Source organism: Papaver somniferum, chromosome 11, assembly GCF_003573695.1.
Source record: "Papaver somniferum cultivar HN1 chromosome 11, ASM357369v1, whole genome shotgun sequence".
In the NCBI taxonomy this organism is placed as follows: domain Eukaryota; kingdom Viridiplantae; phylum Streptophyta; class Magnoliopsida; order Ranunculales; family Papaveraceae; genus Papaver; species Papaver somniferum.
This window is the reverse complement of record NC_039368.1, coordinates 131,794,356-131,815,446: the sequence shown is the minus strand read 5'-3', so window position 1 is coordinate 131,815,446 and position 21,091 is coordinate 131,794,356. Positions and strand designations below refer to the sequence as shown.

General features: G+C 36.8%; 3 protein-coding genes and 1 long non-coding RNA gene across 9 annotated transcripts; 2 read left to right on the top strand and 2 right to left on the bottom strand.

Moving 5' to 3' along the window:
* Positions 1-411, top strand: LOC113325188. Its single transcript, XM_026573401.1, has one exon. It carries the CDS (start codon positions 1-3, stop codon positions 409-411), a length of 411 nt encoding a protein of 136 aa, XP_026429186.1.
* Positions 412-3,535: 3,124 nt separating this feature from the next.
* LOC113321161 lies at positions 3,536-4,175 on the top strand. Its single transcript, XM_026569048.1, has 2 exons — positions 3,536-3,629; positions 3,778-4,175. Exons 1-2 carry the CDS (start codon positions 3,559-3,561, stop codon positions 4,010-4,012), a joined length of 306 nt encoding a protein of 101 aa, XP_026424833.1. The 5' UTR covers positions 3,536-3,558; the 3' UTR covers positions 4,013-4,175.
* A 5,843-nt stretch (positions 4,176-10,018) lies between these two features.
* On the bottom strand, positions 10,019-13,364 carry LOC113320805 (4-coumarate--CoA ligase 2-like). Of its 2 annotated transcripts, XM_026568697.1 has the most exons (6): positions 12,165-13,364; positions 11,461-11,659; positions 10,683-10,896; positions 10,494-10,596; positions 10,257-10,385; positions 10,019-10,223 (listed from the first exon to the last, which is right to left on the bottom strand). In XM_026568697.1, the coding sequence occupies exons 1-5, from the start codon at positions 13,266-13,268 to the stop codon at positions 10,266-10,268; spliced, it is 1,740 nt and encodes a 579-aa protein (XP_026424482.1). In that variant the 5' UTR covers positions 13,269-13,364; the 3' UTR covers positions 10,019-10,223; positions 10,257-10,265. The 2 variants fall into 2 exon arrangements, with proteins under 2 accessions (XP_026424482.1, XP_026424481.1); XM_026568696.1 differs by having other exon boundaries at positions 10,019-10,385.
* Positions 13,365-15,355: 1,991 nt separating this feature from the next.
* Positions 15,356-18,946, bottom strand: LOC113321338. Of its 5 annotated transcripts, none has more exons than XR_003346612.1 (5): positions 18,881-18,946; positions 18,543-18,764; positions 18,252-18,439; positions 16,475-16,704; positions 15,356-15,614 (listed from the first exon to the last, which is right to left on the bottom strand). It is a non-coding gene; the product is annotated as an uncharacterized LOC113321338 (long non-coding RNA). The 5 variants fall into 5 exon arrangements; XR_003346614.1 differs by having other exon boundaries at positions 16,475-16,565; positions 16,651-16,704; positions 18,543-18,940; XR_003346613.1 differs by having other exon boundaries at positions 16,475-16,529; positions 16,651-16,704; positions 18,543-18,940.
* Positions 18,947-21,091: the final 2,145 nt, after the last annotated feature.

The following is a 21,091-nucleotide window of genomic DNA, read 5'->3' as shown; positions in this document are numbered from 1 at the left end:
ATGTTGATGAAGCTTTGGGTCTCCATCAGGGATTCGGACAAGATTTGGGCTCGCTTCCTGAGAGCCAAGTACTTCAAAAACAATGGCAATCTAATCGACTACAAGCTGGGTTCTTCTATTTTTCCGGGCATCAAGCTAGTTTACAAATTTGTGCAAAAGCACACAAGATCGATCATAGGAACTGGTGAAAATACTTCTTTATTTTTTGACAACTGGTGTGGGGACTTCTCGATTGCTGGGAAGTTGGGCCTCTCCTCCAAAGGCCCTAATAATTTCCAGGCAAGGGTTAGTGACATTATCGAGGATGGGTCTTGGGTAATTCCACCCTCAACTAGTAGTCTAATGGCTCATTGTGGCATAGATGTGGGGAAGCTTCCAATTATTCCTGGAGGTGAAGACTTCAGAATCTAGGACTTGGACAAGAAGGGGGTTTTCTCGGTGAAATCTGCCAAGGCTGTAATCAAAGCGTCAGGGGAGATCCATCCAACAGCGGTCCTGTTTACAAACAGATGGTCCATCCAACTTTGGGCGTGCAGTATTGGAAGATATGGATGGGCCAGTGTTATGCAACTGAGGATAAAATGATCAAAATCACTGGTAGAAGCATGCCAACGATGTGCCGGCTATGCCGAAGAGATTGCGAGTCTCTCAGCCATATCACTTGGCATTGTAGATTTGCTAAAAGGAGTTGGGTTTGGTTAGCTGGTCTCTTCAATATCAATCCCAGCGAAGACCTTGTGAACTCTTACAAGGCTGCAAAGGGCCGTAGCAGGATGATAAAAGACCTGTGGCTTGTGGCAAATCTTGTTATCACAACGGAATTATGGAAGACTCGAAACAGAAATTACTTTGATGATACTCCGGTGAACTGGCTTGGCTTCAAAGGAAGGGTCTATCAAACAATACGGGACAATTCTAACCGAATGAAAGGGCATATGCACAACACTCAAGATGACTTGAGGATTTTAAATTACTTCAGAGTGCAACACAGAGCTTGCAAGGTCAACATCCCGGTGGAGATAAGCTGGACTCCCCCTAATCCTGAAGAAATCTTGATTTGCTTCGATGGAGCCTCGATGGGTAACCCAGGCCAAGCAGGCTCAGGAGTTATATTTCGCGATCCAAGCTCAGCGGTCCTTGGATCTCTTTCTGTTGGTCTGGGCTGGCAGACCAATTTCTATGCGGAAATAGCAGCTGTTATCTATGGAGCAGTTGTGGCTCAGAAGTGGGACATTAAAAATCCCTGCATTCGTTCTGATTCGATGAGTTGTATACAGGCCTTTCAGAAAAATGAACTTCCTTGGCAGCTGAGACATAAATGGCTTTTAGCGAAACAATTCTTCTTCAACATTCGCTATGTTCACAGCTATAGGGAAGTCAATTTTTCTGCCGACGCCTTGGCCAAGAGGACCTGTTTGCTTGCCGAAGACATCTTTGAATTTTATGAGGGTAGGCCGGCCTTCAGTCCCTCTGTAGAATGGCCTGGTAATTTGTATTATCGTTTCAAATAGGCTCTTTGGCTTTCTGACTAAGGCTCCAGAGACCTTCCCCTTTGTGTTTTCGCTTTTTTAATCAATCCATTTTTGACCGAGTAAAAAAAAAGCACGTTCCTCCCTTCCTTATTCGTTGAATACAAAGCACCGGTTTGGTAAATTTCAAAAGATTTATTTCTCTTAAAAAAACTGATTTCCAAAATTAAGTACGGAAGTTATTTTTTTCTCTCTCTATCATCAAGTCTTTTTTTCGTTTCCAAAAAATAATAAGTCTTTTTGTTACCCAGAAATTGAAACCTCGAGTTTTCTTCCGGAAGAACTTTCATTTTGTTTTTCTATCTATATAATCATCTAACGGGTTTTAAGATTAAAAAAAAGAAGAAGATGAGATTGCAAAATGGGAAAAGATAGGATTTTCTGCTTAGTTTATATACTAGTTTAAGGGTTCTTAGTTTTTATTAAAACCTTCAATACAGTGACGATTCTTGTCATCATTAGTACAATATTATGTATTTCAGTGATGAGATTCCCATAGTTTCTACTGATTATGTATTTGATTTTACTTTTATGCTTTCTCCATTTTTGATTAAATTTCAATTTTTGATCAAATCGTGTTATCATCATTCTTAATAAAGAAAGTTACTGAGATTAAAAGGAAAGATTATGAATGAGTGATGAAGAAACAGAAAAGAACAGCCTAATTATGAGGTTCACGATGATGGACATCAACAACAAATGCCACCTTCCCTATTAATACGATCTAATTGATCACCCAAATTTTTAATTCTACTCGATGATGAACAGTGAAGTTTGATGAGAGATTTGAACATATGGGTGAGGATTGTTTCCTTTGTTTTTTTTTCTTTTGTTTTGATCAGAATTGTTTCCTTTGTTTGGTCTGGATACTTCCATTAATTTACAAAATTGAATGATTTCATTATTTGTGAAAATTCCGAAACACTGGTTGTGTTGAAGACCAGAAAAAAGAGAAATAAACTCTGTTTTTCCTTTTCCTAAAAAAAAAATTACTTTAACAGAGTATTTCTCAGTTAACTCCAGCCAATTAGGGACGCCTTGACATCTCGATTCGTCACGTAAGAACTTAAAAGAGCATGAGATGCAACTTGTGTAACAAAAATTGGTCGATTAAAGATGCCACTTGGGACGAAGTCTAACAAAAGACAATAAAATGCAAAACCGGATATTGCTAGTGGTTAGGGTTACGCATTTTATATGAACAAGTGTCGGGCACGTGCATACGCACGTGCTTAGAGCGAGGGTAGTGTTAGGTTTCTCTAGAGTCATAACTCAAATCATCTCTACTTCTCCGTCCACGCAAAAGCAACCTTTCTCTTATAAGTCTTTTGTGTCTTCGCCGCACCACCACCATCATATCTCCTCATCATCACCGTAAAGAAAGAAAACCAAATACAGATCAAGTGATGGAAAGGTTTTATTACTGTGGTTTCTTGGATTTTGATACAAACTTCTTTTTGTTGTTTGATTATCAAGTGTAAAACAATCATTTTCGAGGGCTATATATCAGAAATTTCCTAAAAAACATTATATCATCTTTCCATTAATTTTCAAAATTCTTCTTTTGGGATTGGCATTTTATTTTTTGATTCTCATCAAAAGTTTCTCTGGGATCCAACAATGGTAACTAAAGCCAGAAACAAAAAATGAAAAATCAAATTTTCCATTTTGCGCTGTAATATTACCATTTTGCCCTTAAATTATATTTCCATTTTCCATTGTATCGTGTGAAGATAAGGGTAATATTAGAACACATAATTTGCAGCTTCACCCTGCTATAGTAAGGCTAGTTCGCTTTATATAATAGAATAGATAATAGTTTCTAAAATCCAAGAATATTTACTGACCGGTGAATATCTATAACAATCAATACTTTTAAATGAGCTGACTTGAGTTGTACACCATGTGGTCATGAATGCATTATACAGTCTCTTGACTTTCATATACATATTTCTATAAATAAAGCCTTGATGGTTTAGGTATAATCTCACATTTCTTAAGCTCATTGTTCCTAAATAATATTGGAATTATGGCAAAGAATACTCTCTCTCCTTTCTTCTTTGGTTTGCTTTTCCTAGTCTTGATTCCTTTCATCTCTCGGTAAGTGCTCATTCTACTACATTTGTAGCTATTGAACTATATCAGGAACATTTTGTTGTTGTTTTGATTGTTATTGTTTTCTGGCTAACAATTTTCTCCTTTACATTTTTGTTTTTGTTTTGTTTGTGTGATTGGCATGATATTACAGACAAGGAGGAGGTGTGAGCAGTCAATCGACTAAAAACTACTGCAATCCTGGAACTGGTAGTCCTTTCGGATATAGGGTTCAACAGAATACTTGTTTTGGTTGTAATAGTTATTGTCAATCACTTGCCCTTCCTGTAGGATCCCCTCGGAATTCGGGTGTTCAATCGGGGACGTGCTTTCAGGTTGCCGCTCCTGGACCTGTTTCCCAATATGTTTGCTTGTGTTGTGTTGCTTGAAGCAAAATCTTATGAATCTCCTCAATGAATTGTGTTTTCATTGCACCACCACGGCACTACCAATACTATACACAAATTGTATACGCAATCTTCTATCTCTCTCTTAAAAATGTAACCACGGAATAAGCAATGAACAAATGAGAAAACACTGAATCTCTTATCACTTGTTGTTATTGGCTAACATTAGTGTTCCTTTTAGTGTTTAATTTGCATTTCCTCTTACTTATAGTTTATCTTTTACAGGTTATCACTCCACGAGCTATCCGATGAATTTGATGAAAATTAAGCTCATTTACTTATAAAACTATACCTTAATTGAAGAAACCCTGATAAGGTGCTATTAAGCACTTGAGTCCACGATAAACAAATTAATAGAGATGCTTGTAAGTAAATGTAAAATTTGACAGCTCAAACATGTATGTTTATTCATTGTGTTCTTATGCACCAATTACAGGACTCGGATCATGAAGTTAAACGATTGTTACTTCTTAACAACTGAGTGAACTTCATGTGTGAACAGAACTATTACAAAGAATTTTCAAAACCTAATAATATACAAGTCATTGTTATCCACAAAATTGCACAGTTTAACTTGCAACTTGCTTAACTTACAAAACTATACTCAACTTGATGATATTATTAGGGCCTTGGTCCCAGAATAACAGTTGACATTCACTGGAGATAACATCCACTGCCGCAATAATATCCACCGACAGGGATGGATTCTTGAAATTCATTGCAAAGAGGAGTGCGTGTGAGCAGTCAATACTTATATAGTCTTGGGACAGGTAGGCCTTTCGGAGATGGGGCACAGGGTAGCTGTTCCAACTGTGACCAGTATTGTATTGTAGATCAGTTGGGTTTCTCGTCGGATACTCAGATAGGTATTATAGCTACAGTTAGGTAGTCCTGATAAAAAAGTTCTGGCCGTATGTAAAAATTCTTCTAAGAATATCATGATATACCGGCGTACTAGGACATGTCAACCAAGACCTAGCCGTAGCTATAATTCGTAGAGTATATCTTTAAAAAAGGAAAAATTAACATAAGGTAAAATCGTGTTTGGCGAGATCTAGTGATAGATAATACTCTATCTGTTTCTAGAAAAATGTTATTTTCATTTTTTCAATTTGACCTAATTTTAGACTAAAATGAAAAATAAAACTAACACTTTTCCAGAAACGGAGGTAATATATTATCGAATTTCATTTGGAACTTTCTTCTGCACGTCATTTGACGTGAAACCACCTGAAATCCAGTGTTAGTAAACTGTGCGAGGAGAAAATCTAGCATCCGCCGTTTAGATGGGCGAACATAGGTGGTCGTGGCACCAAATCCACGGATTTCACCCGCTGCTCACCCCCGGTAGCTGGAGTGGGCGGGAGCCGAAGTTTGTTATGGAACGATTTTTTAGGGACCATGGTTTTTTTGAGGGGACCATGGTTCTATTAGGTCACCTTCCCTATAGTTATAAGGGGTGTCCTAAAGCATTGAAATGACTAACCTACCCTTAACCTAATTTAATTTAAACCCAACCCAATAACCACCTATATATATATATAACCACCACCTCCTCCCACCACCACCTCCCACCATCACCGATTATCACCACCACCACCACCTCCGATTATCACCACCACCAACCACCGATTACCACCACCACCGCCCACCACCGCCGATTACCACCACCACCACCTCCGATTATCACCACCACCAACCACCGATTACCACCACCACCTCTGATTACCACCACCACCAACCACCACCACCACTATATATATATATATAGCTTAATTTAAAACATTAACAAAGATATTCTCACAAATCCATTACTTGTCATTCGTTTTTGGTTGAATAAATGAGAAGTAATCATTAAAACGAGTTGAAAATGGAAGTTGCAGAGAGGTTTAATGGAGGGTTTTTTTCAGAGAAAAGTTCGGTTATCAAGAATTAATTTTTTCTTAACCGAACTCAGAGTTCGGTTGATTCGCAAAAAATTACTTTTAACCGAACTCGTTGTATTAGAACAACACAAGTCCATAAGTTTGGTTCCTTCGCAAAATAAGGATATCACCGAATTTTAGTTTCCGAAAATAATGAGAAGTCCACAAGTTCGGTTCGTTCGCAAAAATGTTAAGTTTTCCTTGTAACCGAACTCTACCTTTGAAACTTTGTAACCGAACTCTACCTAATTCGCCAAGAAATAAATTTCGTAGTAACCGAACGTTCGCCTAATTGCATATATGCATATATAAGCCCAGTTCGGTTGATTCGCAAAATATGTTGAAGTTTGCGAACCAACCGAACTTCTAACACTAGGTTACTTTTAACCTGCAGTTCGGTTGGGAACTTGGTTGCGTTGAAGTTTGCGAACTAATCGAACACACAAGATGTACCCAAATAAATTGTTAAGTTCAAAGTTCGGTTACCTACCATTTTATCCTAGGTAACCGAACATTACGTTGTACGACCAAAAACTCCATTAACGAGCGAGTTCGGTAACCTGCGTGTTTGGAAAATGTAACCGAACTACACTTTCAGGTGTGTTCGGTTACATGTTCTTGACATATGGTAACCGAACTGGTTCAAATCTACATAAAAAATTTCATTTTTTTTGAAAGTTTGGAGCAATTCAACCAACATTATCTAAGTTTGAAGCCTACCTGGGTACCCAAATACCCTTCCTCCGGTTGTGGTTGGTAAAATCCATCGTTTTTCATGTTTTTCTTCTCCATCTTCTCTAACTTTACTCTCTCAATAATTCTACTTCTTTAAAAAAAAACATCTGACTTTTTAATCTCACTAATTATCTTTAACGTAATCATCTCACTAATCATCACACTAACTATTATTAACACTAACTAATCATCACCCAAAATTAATCAGGAGGATAATTTAGGTATTAATATAAATATCCAGATAAGGGGTGACCCAAATTTACTTCTAATGATGGGCTTAAGGCCCATTACAATAAGAAGTTTTCCATTGAAACAGTGAACCTGGCCCACTACAAAATCTGCAAGTAGTCATCTCCGCTTCTCCGCTATGGAATTCACATTTTATCCGGGAAACCAAAATCCTGGTTTCTAAACTCTCCGGCTTCCGCCACCATATTCTTCTTCTTCAAAGAATCCATCCTTGTCTCTGTTATATCATCCGTAATTGGATCCTCTCATCAAGGATTTTGATGTGTGAAACTTGAGCAATCTCCCACCATCAGAGATCTTACTAGACAAAATTTAATTAGGTTACCAGCTAAATCAGTATTGGAGTTTAAATTAGGATTCAAAGAGATCTATAAGATTCTTAACTCTGTTGGAAGAATTACATACTTTTGGATTAAGAATTCTCTAAAACTCCATGTTATTGGATTAAGAATTTGTAAGAGTCGCTTTAACACTCCTGTTATTCGAATTAGAATTGAAAGTCATTGATTTGTTGTTTTTAGAGATATGGGGAGACTTTTTATGAAAATAGGCATGGTTGAAATCTCTCCTGAAGAGGTGATATTTTGGGAGACTTGAAAATTTGAAAAAAACTTGGCAAACATGAGAGTCAAGATAACAATGCTTCCCTATTAACTGAATTTTAGGGGATTAATATTCGACCCAACTATCATTTTTTTTTGTCATGGATATCCAACGAACAAGTGTCATTGTGGCATGCTTATCCAACCTAGTTGTCTTTGGATTATCCAACCTAGTTATCATCGTAAATCTTATTCAACCTCTTAAGAGGTAATCCTCCTTTATTTCAAATGGATGAAGAAATTATCATGGATCCAAATGGAGCCTCCGTCTACAAGAGAATGCCGTGAATGATGAGTATATTCCACCATGCAACAAATGATTTTGAAGATAGTAATTAGATGTGAGGAGATATGTGCAAATCGTTTTATTTTTATTTTTAATTAGATGTGAGGAGATATATGCAAAATTTAATTAGGTTACAAGCTAAATCAGTATTGGAGTTTAAATTAGGATTCAAAGAGATCTATAAGATTCTCCAACTCAAGTGGCTTATGTTCCTGGAAGGCATATTAGAGATCAATGAGTACAAGAGTTGTTAGAATCGATAAGTTATTTTGGAATGCGTCAGAGGTGTACACTTGGTGGTGGCAATGGATGGAGAAAGCATTATCATATGATTCTCCATCCATTGCCACTACCAAGGTGTTCATCCTTTATTTTTATTTTTTTTTGAATAGGCCTTCTCGGACGAAGCAGCATCTGGCAGGATGGTATGTATATGCATAACTTTAAACTGGTAATTTTGTTGAAACTTTGAGCATTTAAAACTTGAAGCTCATTAAAATGCATTGTGCCCTGACTATTATGTGTGGAATCTTGTTTGTGGGTTATTGCATCATTTGTGGTCGATCCCGTCTCTTGCTTGATCTGTAAGATGGTGTTAAGCTATGTTATAATAGTAGTTCCGCATTTTGTTGTTTCCTTGAACAATGAAGTGGTGAGGTAATTTCAATTAAGGTCGGGATGCAGACTTCAGTGAACATATTTGAACCCAATAATTTGTTAAGTTGAGCTTTTAGTCTTTGAAAATATGAATATAACTAATTTGATGACTTTCTGACAGTTCAGTTTTGGTATACCTTGCAAACTACGTGGCCTAGAATTAACTGAGTCGGTATCTGTTCATTTTTTTAATTTTTTATGTTTAATGTAGCGATGAGTTTATGCTTGCAAAGACGGATAAACCTACACTAGGTGAAACTTTTTTGGAATTTTACTCTGCTGGATCCTCTTACCTGCATAATATATATTGAACAACTGTGCCTGCATCTCTAAGCTTAACTGTGCATGTATCATGTTGCATCATTTTCTAATAGATGTAATGTATCCTGTCATTATCCAGTAAAGACCTTGAAGAAGGTCGACAGGCTTTTAAAGGATCGCTGGGTATAACCCTCTATTTCAATGGATAGGATTGCTTGTTGACTACTTATCAATGGATAGGAAGCAGGATTACTTGCTGACTACTTATCAACATGCCTAACTGGAAGCATTTTCATCAATTTTCGCTTACTTATGGCCTGAATTTGCGTACCTATTATGATGTGTTTTCTGCCTGACTTGGCACCTGAATTTGGTTCGGGTATGATTGTTTCAAATTTTTGCTATGTCTGCCTTTGATTCAAATTGCACCTAGTGTTTAACTTTAGGGGCTAAGGTAATCAGGTATAAAACCTGTTAGATGTTTAGTTCCTAACAACTATGGATATTGGGGCATATTGGTCGTCAGAGTGTTCACAGGACTGATAAGTAATCTGTCGATCCCATAGATCTAATCTCAAATTTGGGTAACGCGATCTTCATTGGTAGTTGATCTTCGCACCACCACCGCTGCCAGTGTACATGTCACTGGGTATTGTTTAGTCCTATTGTTAAACAAGTATGCAAAAATGACAGCATTTAGCCTTCTGATTGAAGTTTGTTTCACCTGACAGAATGGTTTTTGATGCAGTGAACCCATTCTATCTCAAAAGTGAAGCAGAGAATTATTCAATTTACCCATTATTGTAGCATTTTGATGAAGGGATTGATGTAGCATTCGACATATGACTTACAGGTGTTAAAGTTCTTTGCCATTGGCTGCAGATGTGTCAAGTCATTGAGACTGAGTGCAGCAGAACGTGTTTCGATTAGACTTGATGAAATTGGAGTTACCCTCTTTATATTGTGATGGTACCGCTAGAGGTAATTCTGGTTATGGATTTGTTTCATTGCTGTCATCAAAGCATTAGAATGGGCAATATCTATTGGGATGCTCAAGTTCTTCTGCTATCAGATTTGAAAGCACCTGCCAGTGCTTTTATGTCAGGGAAGTTGCCTTGGATAGTTCAGGCTAGACGGTCAAAAATCTGTTGTATGATGCAACTCTTGCATTTTCGTGGGTTTATGCTGAACCCTGAAACTTTAAAATCTCAACACTTCAGCTTGGCATTCAACTTATTCTCTTTTAAGTTTCATTAGCCAGTTCAGAAACTTATTGGAAAATTCACAATAAAATTATTATTATCATTATATATATTGTTCATATTTTCTTTACCATTGTTTCCCAAAGAGAGCAAACAACAAAGCTTAATTGTAGCTCCAGATTCAAAGGGTACAAATCATCAAAACAAACAAATTAAATTTTGAAGGGGAGATTAAAATTACATTACATACCCTCCATATTTTAAAATACAAAGTAAAGAAAAAAGAAAAAAGGAGTCCAGGTTTTATAAGTTTAGAGCTTAATTTGTTAAACCAGCTGCTAATTTTGCTCTCAGATCTTTTCTAAGGATCTTGCCAGATGGTGCCTTTGGAATTGTCTCAGGGAAGAAAACTTTGTGTATTCTCTTGTAAAACACCACCTACACTCAAGATGTAAAGGGAGTGTAAGAATAAATCGAAATATAGAAATTTCTAAAATTACTACTAGTAAAGACTAAAAATTACTATGTGGTAGTTGAAATTTTTACCTGGTCAGAAATGTACTTCTTGATTTCTTGCTCTGTGATTTGAGAACCATTTGATCTAATCACAAATGCAACTGGAACTTCACCAGCTGCCTCATCTTTCATTCTGAATTTTGACATAAACATGACCGGAATCAGTTTCTGACATACTGATTATCTGATTTTTGAAAAAAGAATGAGATAAATACTCACGAAACAACTGCTGCATCATTTATGTTGGGGTGTGCAATAAGCATTGCTTCTAGTTCAGCAGGAGCAACCTGGAATCCTTTGTATTTGATCAATTCTTTAAGACGATCAACGATGAATATCTCTTCGTCGTGATCAATGTACCCGATGTCACCCGTGTGTAACCAACCTTCTTTGTCTATTGTAATTTTTGTTGCCTCTGGATCATTCAGATATCCTGATAATTGATAATCAAATAGCGTCGTTAAGTACAACAGATAGATTGATAAGGGATTACCCAACATTCTTCTTTATGAAAGACAATTTGCATTAAGAAATTCAAACTTCATAACTCTAAATCCAAATAAAAAGGAAAAATCAGACATTTACCATCAGCAGAAACGTTTCTAACAATGAGTATGTGCACTGATTATTTAAAAAAGTTGAAAAGTCAAAAATTAGGTGGGGAACCGAAAATACGTTTTGTTGTGCTTCTAAATTCTGAAAGCTACTTTTGCTTCAGGTTGCCAAATACGCAATTATCACCAATAAATTGGTAATTGCTAGTATTGTTGAAGGAATCTCTAGTGGCTAGTAGTGCTCATCATTATCGCAAAGAAATTGAGTAAAAAATAATGATAATGGCTGGTGGCCCTCCTAATTAGTGTGTTTTTTCTTAGTAGATTTTGATTGCTAAGAGCACTCAGTTTTAAGCCACCTACCCACCACCCATGATGCCAAGAAATTCAAGAACAAAAATATCAAAAAGCATGATCCTGTGTTTCAGGAAGATATGACGTACCTTTCATAATTTGATCACCTCTGATGCAAATTTCACCGCTTTGGTGGCGGGGAAGAGATAAACCGGTCTCAGGATCGACAATCTTCATCTCGGCATTTCTCACTACGGTTCCACATGATCCCGATTTTACTTCCGAAGGCTCTTTTGCGAATGCCAAACACATTGATAGAACTGGTCCAGCTTCAGTCATCCCATATCCCTGTTTCATTCATACAAATGAGTAATTCGGTGAATTATTCGTCCAAAAAAACACGTACCATACGCATACGTTTCCAAAAAAGAACTCGATTCGCAAACTATACGGCTTTCGGGAATTATCTCAGGAGATTACGTTTGAAGAATTTTATCCCCAAAAGTAAGGGCAATTATGTTCGTACCTACCAAAATTCCTTAACGGAGAGGGACATGCATTTTGGTATGTTTGTTTTAAAAGGGTAACATTTTTATCATTTAATGTTACTATCTCATGTGTATTGTCATCTCAATGTATTGAATTAAGAACTGTATTGATTATGGTTATTAATTAGGTCAACTGTATGTTTGATGACATCTATGTTTAAGATTGAGTTAGAAAGGAAACCGATCCTAAAATTAATGTGAAAGATATTTCCAAGTTTCAAAAGAAAAAACTAATTAATTCTCTTGATTAATTATTACTCCAAAACAGTAAATTAATTAAGAGGGTGAAATGAATATATCCATACCTGGCCAAGCTTGGCATTTGGAAGTTTTGCTCTGACAGTATCCTCAAGTTCTTTACCCATGGGAGCCGCACCGGACATGACCGTACGTATCGAGGAAAGATCGTAATTATCGACGACCGGGCTCTTAGCAATGGCCAGAACAATTGGAGGCACAAACGGAGCAATTGAAACCTTATACTTCTGTGTCAATTCCATTAATGAAATAATCTCAAATTTCTGCATGATGAGAATCGCTGCACCGGCTCGCAACCCGCATAAAAGTACCGAGTTGAGTGAATATATGTGAAACAATGGCAGTACACATACTATGACGTCTTCACTGTGGAAGTACAAATTCGGGTTTTCGCCATCAACTTGTTGAGCAACACTTGTAATCAGACTCTTATGTGTCAACATGACTCCTTTAGGTAAACCGGTGGTACCGGATGAATACGGCAGAGCAACGACATCGTCCGAGTTGATTTCGACTTCTGGTAACTCGGTTTCATCGTACTGAGTCAACTCAGAGAAATGTAAGCAACCTTCTGGTGGCGTGTCAATACACATAACTTGAATACCATTATTACTAGCATCAATATCGACTTCTCCGTCTTCGTTTTTACTGTTTGCCATTAAATCTTTGAGTTTATCAACATAACAGGCTTGTGTGATGATCAGTTTCGTTTTCGATGCTTTCGCTTGTTTCGCAATCTCGTTTGCAGTATAAAACGGGTTCGCAGTAGTAGTAGTTGCACCACGATAAGAAGCCCCCAAGAAAGCGAAAACGAATTCAGTACAATTCTGCAACAAAAGCATAATAACATCACCTTGTTTGATCCCAACTTTGTGATGAAGACCCGCCGCAACTTTTCGGGAAATACGTTCAACATCAAGATAGGAATGAATTTCACCAGTAGAACCATTTATGAGACAAGGCCGGTCGCCGAATTTCGATATGTTCTCGAAACAATAAGAATGTAACGGTAAATGATTTGGGATGTAAATATCTGGTAACTTTGATTTGTAAATAATCTCAACCTCATCATTTTGTGGTTTCTTATTCTCTAATATGATCTCTTTCATTTGTTCCTGGATCTTCTTTTTTGTTTCAGTAATTGTCTCCATTAATGAGATAAGATGAGAAAAGTGAAAAGAAAGATTAGTTTGATAGAAAGTAGAAATAGGAGACTTGTTGGTTTTGGGTTTGGGTTAGGTGGAGAAGATGAATGTGAGTTTAAATATATACTCGATTGGATCAGGGGAGTGGAGAAGACAAGGTCAAAATGGGAAGATCATGGAAAATGTTTCCTTTTGACTTTTCCAACACGAGTCAGTTGTTTCCTGCTATTGCAATTTAGTCTTACGGTCTTACCTAACAAAATATGACTGGTTGCAACCGGTAATTCACCTACCAAAGACCGATGTTTACCTACTACACACAGCCGTCTTACCTAACAAATTGACCGGTTGAGCCGGTTATTCAACTGACCCACCTTTACCTACTACCACCAGCCCACCGTGACCGGGGTGGTTCGTGGATGTCACAAAGTGAATAGGTGTGGATGGATGTTGATGTTTTTCGGATGAGTGTATGTACCTCACCCCTCCTTTAGATTTGTGTAGTTGGTAAAAAGAGGTTATTAATAAAGTGGAAAGCGCAAATGATAATTTTTTTGGACTCCTGATGTCGCGGTAGTACAGTGGTAAAATTACTGGACGAAGATATTGATACCAATAACTTAAGCTCGAAACTCGTTAGACTTTTCATCATCCAAAGTTTGGAATTCGTTGGATTTTTACCAATAGAAAACATGCACAGGGACAATTTTGAATTTTGACGTTAGCCTAATGTCCGTTATCTCCGTTTCTTCTTGGCGGGTAAAATACTAGGGATCCACTTTACACATTCCCAATGCCAATGGTAGAGCCGTTGTGTAACTGTCATTCAGTTTAAAAGTGATATGATTATGAAAAATGAACCTTGAGATATATCCCGAGTGAAGAGAATGGGACTCACTTTGCACATTCCCCATGGTAGAGCCGTTGTATAATTGTCCTTCCATTTCCTATTCGGGATATTTCACAGGATTATACATAAAATAGACCGTGTTTAGTCTCAACCATATCCCGATTAAAAGAGAGAATGGGACCCACTTTACACATTCCAAATATTGATGATAGAGCTGCCGTGTGCCCTTTCATTTCCTCTTCGAGATATTTCACAGGATTAAACACGACACATGTAAAATAAAGACCGATTGAAAAAATTCCTTACTCTCGAATACAATCCAACTGAGAGAATGTGACCCACTTTGCATATTCGCAATCCCGATAGTAATTGCCAAGACTCACCAATAAGGTAACTCTACTGTGTGTTTTTTGGATCAAATCCGATGACAATTCTCCACTCATGTCCTTCCAAAGCTGAATTGCTCGTGCACTTCTGCCAGAGCAGAATCACGTGTGTACTTGGTGTATAACCTCAACAGTATCTTCCATCAGAACCTCAAATCGGCAACGAATATGTCCTGTTTCACAGAATTAAACACGACATATATAAAATAAAGACTGATCGGAAAAAGAAATTAATCTCGAACAGCATCCAACTGGGAGAGAATGGGACCCATTTTACACGTTCACAATCCCGATGTTAGAGCCACTGTGTGACTCCCCTTCAATTTTCTCTTCGAAATATTTCATAGGATTAAACACTACATACGTATAATAAAGACTGATTGAAAAAAAGATCTTCAATGTCGGATAATATCCAACTGAGAGAGAATGGGACCCACTTTGCACATTCCCAATTCCGATGATAGAGCCGCTGCGTAACAGCCTTTCCATTTTATTTCCGGGATATTTTACAGGATTAAACACGGTATATGTAAATTAAAGACTGATTAAAATAGTCCATAATCTCTAACCATATCCCAAAAATGAGAGAGAGCATTTGGACCCACTTTGCACATTCTCAATCCGGATTGTAGAGCCGCCGTGTAACTGGCTTTCCATTCCCTCTTCGGGATTTTTTACGGGATTAAACACTGTTGATGCAGACACAAGACTGATTGAATAATTCTCCCCTTAGCGGAGGTTCGTCGAAAAAAAAATAAAAAATAAAATAAAATAATTACATGTGTTTGTTTTCTTTGGAAATTTTCAACAGCAGATGATTCACAATGATTGTATTATAACATGAAAAGATAAACACATAGTTAGACTAATCTCTTTAAAATTTTCCATGAAAAAATTATCATGGAGAGTTATTGTACAAATTAGTCGGTAGCAGTAGAATATTCAAAACAATTACTGTACAAAGCAGCTTTAAATGTAGTTTGTTCTCCATAAAATTGATCCCTTGCAGTAGTACTCACAACGTTGCATTTTGATGTTCCCATTCTCAGAGCACTTTTTCTGACACTACAAAAACTTTACAACAAACTTCAGTCACACTTCGATTGTATTCACTGCCTGTAAAGAATAGAAGAATTAGTTGCCCGACACTTTTTAATGCTAACTATCAAGTAATCAGAAAGAAAGATGAAGAGGAAAAATCAATGAAGAGGAAAATCAACAAATCAGTTAAGGAATGAGTACACAGTTGTCGTGACTGAAACCTACACCATTAAGGATAGATACACATTAAATGTCAGCGCATATCAAGACACACAGACATTACAGGACAGAGGCAAGAAAATTCATTGCTGTCACTTTTTGATCCTTTTGTTAATGTTGTGATAATATCTATTGGGCAATCTAGTAATATCATATTTAAGCCTTTGGGAAGCTATTGGGAAGGAAAACAGAATTACCTAAGCATCAACATTTGTGTAACTAACGACACCACGAGAACCTACTAACAAAGTCGTGTAATGTGTCATGTGATACTAATTTCAAGTTAATAATCATCAAGAAACCTTAAGGATGCACTGTTCATCTTCTAATAGTTCATTTAACATTATTGTTTAGGGAAACAAAAAATCTAGAGTAAAACATATAGTTAAGACCGAATGAAGAGGAAGCCTAACATTGAAACACCAAAACAAAACCAAAACCTTAATATTAAGACCCTTCACATATCCAGTTATAAATCCCAACATAATTAAACCCGTAATCAGGATCATTAGAAACAGAAAAAGAGGAATCATACTATTTATGAACATAAATTGATAATGGTGAACTTTTTACTACTCTACGAATATTCGGTGATGCAGCAAATGAGTTATTGTTCTTGTGTTTCGAAATATTCATTACCTTAAGAGTTCATAGTACACTGATCTATCATTCTATCTACATAAGAAACCAAATGACCTTAATTTTCCAGTTTGTACCTTGCCATCAAAAAATCTAAAGTTCCGGCCAAAGAGTTTGAATGCTTATATAATCCTGCACAGGCACCAAAAACACTCCCATGACATTATCCTACACCCAAAAAGACTCTCATAAAACACTAATTCCTAATTGATAGCAAAACCAAGTATGAACTCATAAAATAAGAGGAGATAACCTTCAAAGTTGCACGGACAGCTCCAACAAAACTATCCAATCCAACACCTCAAAGCTTTTCAGAAACATGATCCCATGTGCAAAAATCATTAGATAGAGCAATCAGAGGGATTCAGTTTTTTCAAGATTTAACGATTTGGATTATCTTTCACCACTAAATAGAAAGGAAAGAGATGATTCAATTAGGACTTAACCTATTAACTATTGCAACAACTGTGAACAAAATCTGCATCACGAAAAGTTTGTCGCACGACTGTACAACCCTAAACCCCTAGGCAATGGATATCGGTGCACGTATCTCTTGCTACATATAGTATTTGGATGGACAATAAGCATAATTCTATTACAGTTTTAGATTAACAAATGCATTCTGCTGACCATTCGGATGGAAAAACAAATTCGTGTCTTTTCACTTTGCTTCTCTAATGTTGATTGCCTCAATTAGTATGCTATTGATATGTAAATGCGTTTTTATAACCAAAAACATGTACAAAACGGAATTTATCCAAAGTTGAGTAGTCTTCCGTGTGCAGATGAGTGATATATGGTGTCCTAGAGTTAGGGGTTTGAATGGCTTGATTCGAAAGCTGAATTAGATAACATCAGCACACCTCATTCATTTCTTTCTTGAAAAGGAAATTTACTTCAAAACTTATCAAGAAGTAAGGTCTACGACAGTGCTAGTCTTGGCAACTACGTCTAACAACTTCTAATCGTTCACAGTACTTATAGGTTGTCTGGATAAGACTTGCACTCATCCAAAATTTCTTATCTCCTCCTACCATTATTCAATATATTGCTTTCAAATTTCCCCTCCAAATATTGCTTTCCCCAATTCCCTTGTATTGCACCATCATACCGCAACCCCATTGCCAACTACTGTTTTAATGAAGTAGGTCCATAGCTATATGCAAATAGGAACTTTACTGTTTAGATCGCAAGCACCACCATATGCTTCTTGACATTATCCATAGAAAAAACACAAACTTATTGGTTTAACTAAAAATCATAAAGGTCCAAGGTTTTGCGAAGTAGGAGTAGATTCGAGTGAAAAAGTTAACAAACTTGGTGTTCAGGGGGACGGTAAAAAACAGCTATAACATTATTGGTAGGACGAATAAGTTGGGCCAAGACTACAATGTTTCTTAAGTTGTTCAGTAAAGAAAGGATCTAGAGACTTATTAGTGAACGCCGTTTTCAAATGCATATATTCTCCCATGTTAAACCAACATGCCGAAATGAAAGCACTCAAATTTTTGAACTGAACAAATATTGCTGGAAATAAACTAACTGTACTGCAATGAAGCCAAGCCGCAATGAGATACCTTTTGCTCAATACCTATAACCTAAAGTTATTGTCAAAACCTTATCAGTACCAAAAGCTAAATTCAATACTTAAACCGAAGATTCACATGTGTAGGCTTCGTGGGATGAATTATTCTACCCTCATGTCGGAAATAGCTACCTAGGCAAAACACCTCCTGGCCGCAATCCTAAGCCAGTGGTCCTTGTAATTTGCATAAATATTTCCCACATTGTACATTTCAGTGATCTCTAGCATTATATTTTGAAACATTACGAATACAGTTATGTGTTATATACCTGCACCTCCATGCCAGGAGAGGAGAATTCCACGACCATGACGCCCTTTTCGTTGATTCTGCATCCTCAAAATGAAGAAGACATTTCTGCACTATTGTTTTCTATATTGACCATACTCTACTGCGTTATCTCCAAAATTATAGATACCCTTTCTCCTCTTAAGATAATTTCTTCTTAGTTCTCATCACCTTTACAAGAAAATCAAAATCAAAATCAAAATTAAAATCCCTCTTTAAATGAGCAGAATTACAAAGATAAAATCAATAAAATCGGAATTCAAGTCTTTCTTACCAGGTGTAATGGCTGATCTGGTTTTCTAATCTGAATTGGTCCTTCCATTCTTCTCATCATCAGAATTAAACCTGACCCTAATTTACCACCACCACCACCATTGACATTTTGATCATCACCACTGCTTCCTTGAAAAACCCCCGGAAATTTGCTAAAACCCCACCACCACCATTACTTAGATTTTCTATCTTTCTCTAAGGATATTCCCAATTATATTTAACCCTAGTTCATCCATTAAAGACCAATAGTGAGGCTTCTCCATTTATTAACTCTTTTCACATTTGCATTTTAGAGATTCGATGAAGAATTGAATTGGATTTTAGTAAAGATAAACTTACAGTTAATCGTCGATTTTGCTTCCACCATTGTTTGAATGCATCCTAAAGAGAAGGCGAGTAAATCAGAACTCCAAAAGGAAGTGGTTTTTCTATTTTTCTTTTGTGGATTTTAATAAAGTGCCACACTTTCAATTTCGTGTTTAAGAAAGTGCCACCGTTTTTTTTCAGAATTTATTTAGTGCCACACATTTGACCTTTTCCATCCAGTTTTTTTCCAAGCAAAAGTTTACATCCGTTAGTGCATAGGTGGCAGTAGTTCAGCTTAGAAAAAGACATTTACACCCTTGAAATATCTCACTACAGTTCATGTCTTCTTTGGGTCATTTCATCGAACAAATAGACCGCGTTGTGCTCATCCAGCAGCAACAACATCATTTGATTCATTTGCACTTCACAACAGATTCTAGTGTCAAAAGCGAAAACAAAGTGCATTTCCATTCACATAGATTTCTACAAGTACAAAGAAGCAATCACACTAACATAAAAAACGATGCGCCTAAACTTACATTTTCCTTATTATGTACTTAAAATCACCACTGAGCAGATTTCAGAACAAAAAAAGAAAACACAAAACTCAAAACATAGCTAGGATACTTGGCAGTATCATCCTCCACTATCTCTAGCACAACAACAACGAAGTAACTAGGATATTCAGTTTAGACCCTCAACCCCGGTGGTACTTGTTTCATGGCTTTCATTCTTCCTTCTTTCGGCACCAGCATCAGCAACCTTCCGCACCTCATCTGCTGAAATAAAAAACAAAATTACATTTAGAATTGATATAGAACATTGTACTTCACTCAAAAATTAGTTATCATAAAGTTGCTAATGCGACTGCAGCTTCTGCTGAATCAGTTACTTTATCCATATTCAGCTTCTGCTCATCTACTTGCAAATTCAGCTGTAACTCACGTCCCTTAGCAACAATCACTAGCACCATCTCATCTTGTATGATTCACCATTGCAACTGCATCTTCTCCAATCTCTAATTCAACTCAATCCTATAGCAACAACATTCATATCTGTTTGTCTTTCTCTGCAGCCATCACCTTCAGCTCAGCTCAACACATCAGCTCTCCACATTAACATAGCCTCAACATCAATTCCTATCAACTCAGACATCCTAAGATTATCAAGGTCAACAATATCATCCATTTAATTCTTCAATTCAAAATTAATACAATAATTACCTAAACTCTATAACTCATCACAGTAACAGAAATTCAATTCAATTGATTGAAGAAAATTACCTCAGACCCAAAATCTAACCTCTTACAATTAACCAATCTTCACTGCTAGCTCGGTTCGGCTTCAACCAACACCAAATAGCCATCCCAAATCCTTCCCTGAGTTCTTCTCATGAAACCCTATATTTTCACTGCAAACAGAGATTCAATCAATAAATCCTTCTCCCTTCCTCGTAACAGTAAAAACCCATTATCAATTGATCGATTTTGTGATCAATTTCTCACAAACCCAAAATTCTCTTCAGTCAAAATAGAACCCTCACCAATTCATAACTCCACAATTCCATCTCCTTCATCATTCATGCAGTTCACTAACTAATTCCCTTTATTCAAATCCAGAAACCTTAACTAAGTCTTTGATTTATTTTTCGCCTGAGTTTGAAATGAAACCATTAGTGAGAAAATCAAACCCTACTTTCAATTTCAAACTCAGAAAAAAATAATGAAAGAAAAATTTCAATCTCAATTTCAAATCCTGATGGAAACCCATTAGTCAGATATGATTAGAAAACAAAAAACCCATTAATCCGACCAAAATCAAAGCCTAATTTCAATTTTAACACAATCTGCAGACCCTAATGGGTTCGATCTACAGCAGCAACTCCATCCTCTTCATCTCGTGCTCAAACAATCACAACAGCATCACCGACAACCAACTCTTAACGTTTCTCTTAAGTTTCTGATATCATAATCACAAAATCTTCTCACGGAAACACGAGAAGAGAAGAACAGGGGAAAGAGGAAGAAGAAAGAACTAACGGGGAAAGATGGTGAACCCATGACTAGTATAATAGGATTTTCAAGGGTAAATATGTAAATCGCGACAGATTATTTTGACCGAGTCAGCGAAAAAGACCAAGTGTGTGGGTCCTGACGTAAAAACTAACGTTTGTGGCATTTAATAAATTCTGAAAAAAAACGGTGGCATTTTCTTGAATCGGGATTTGCAAGTGTGGCAGTTTGT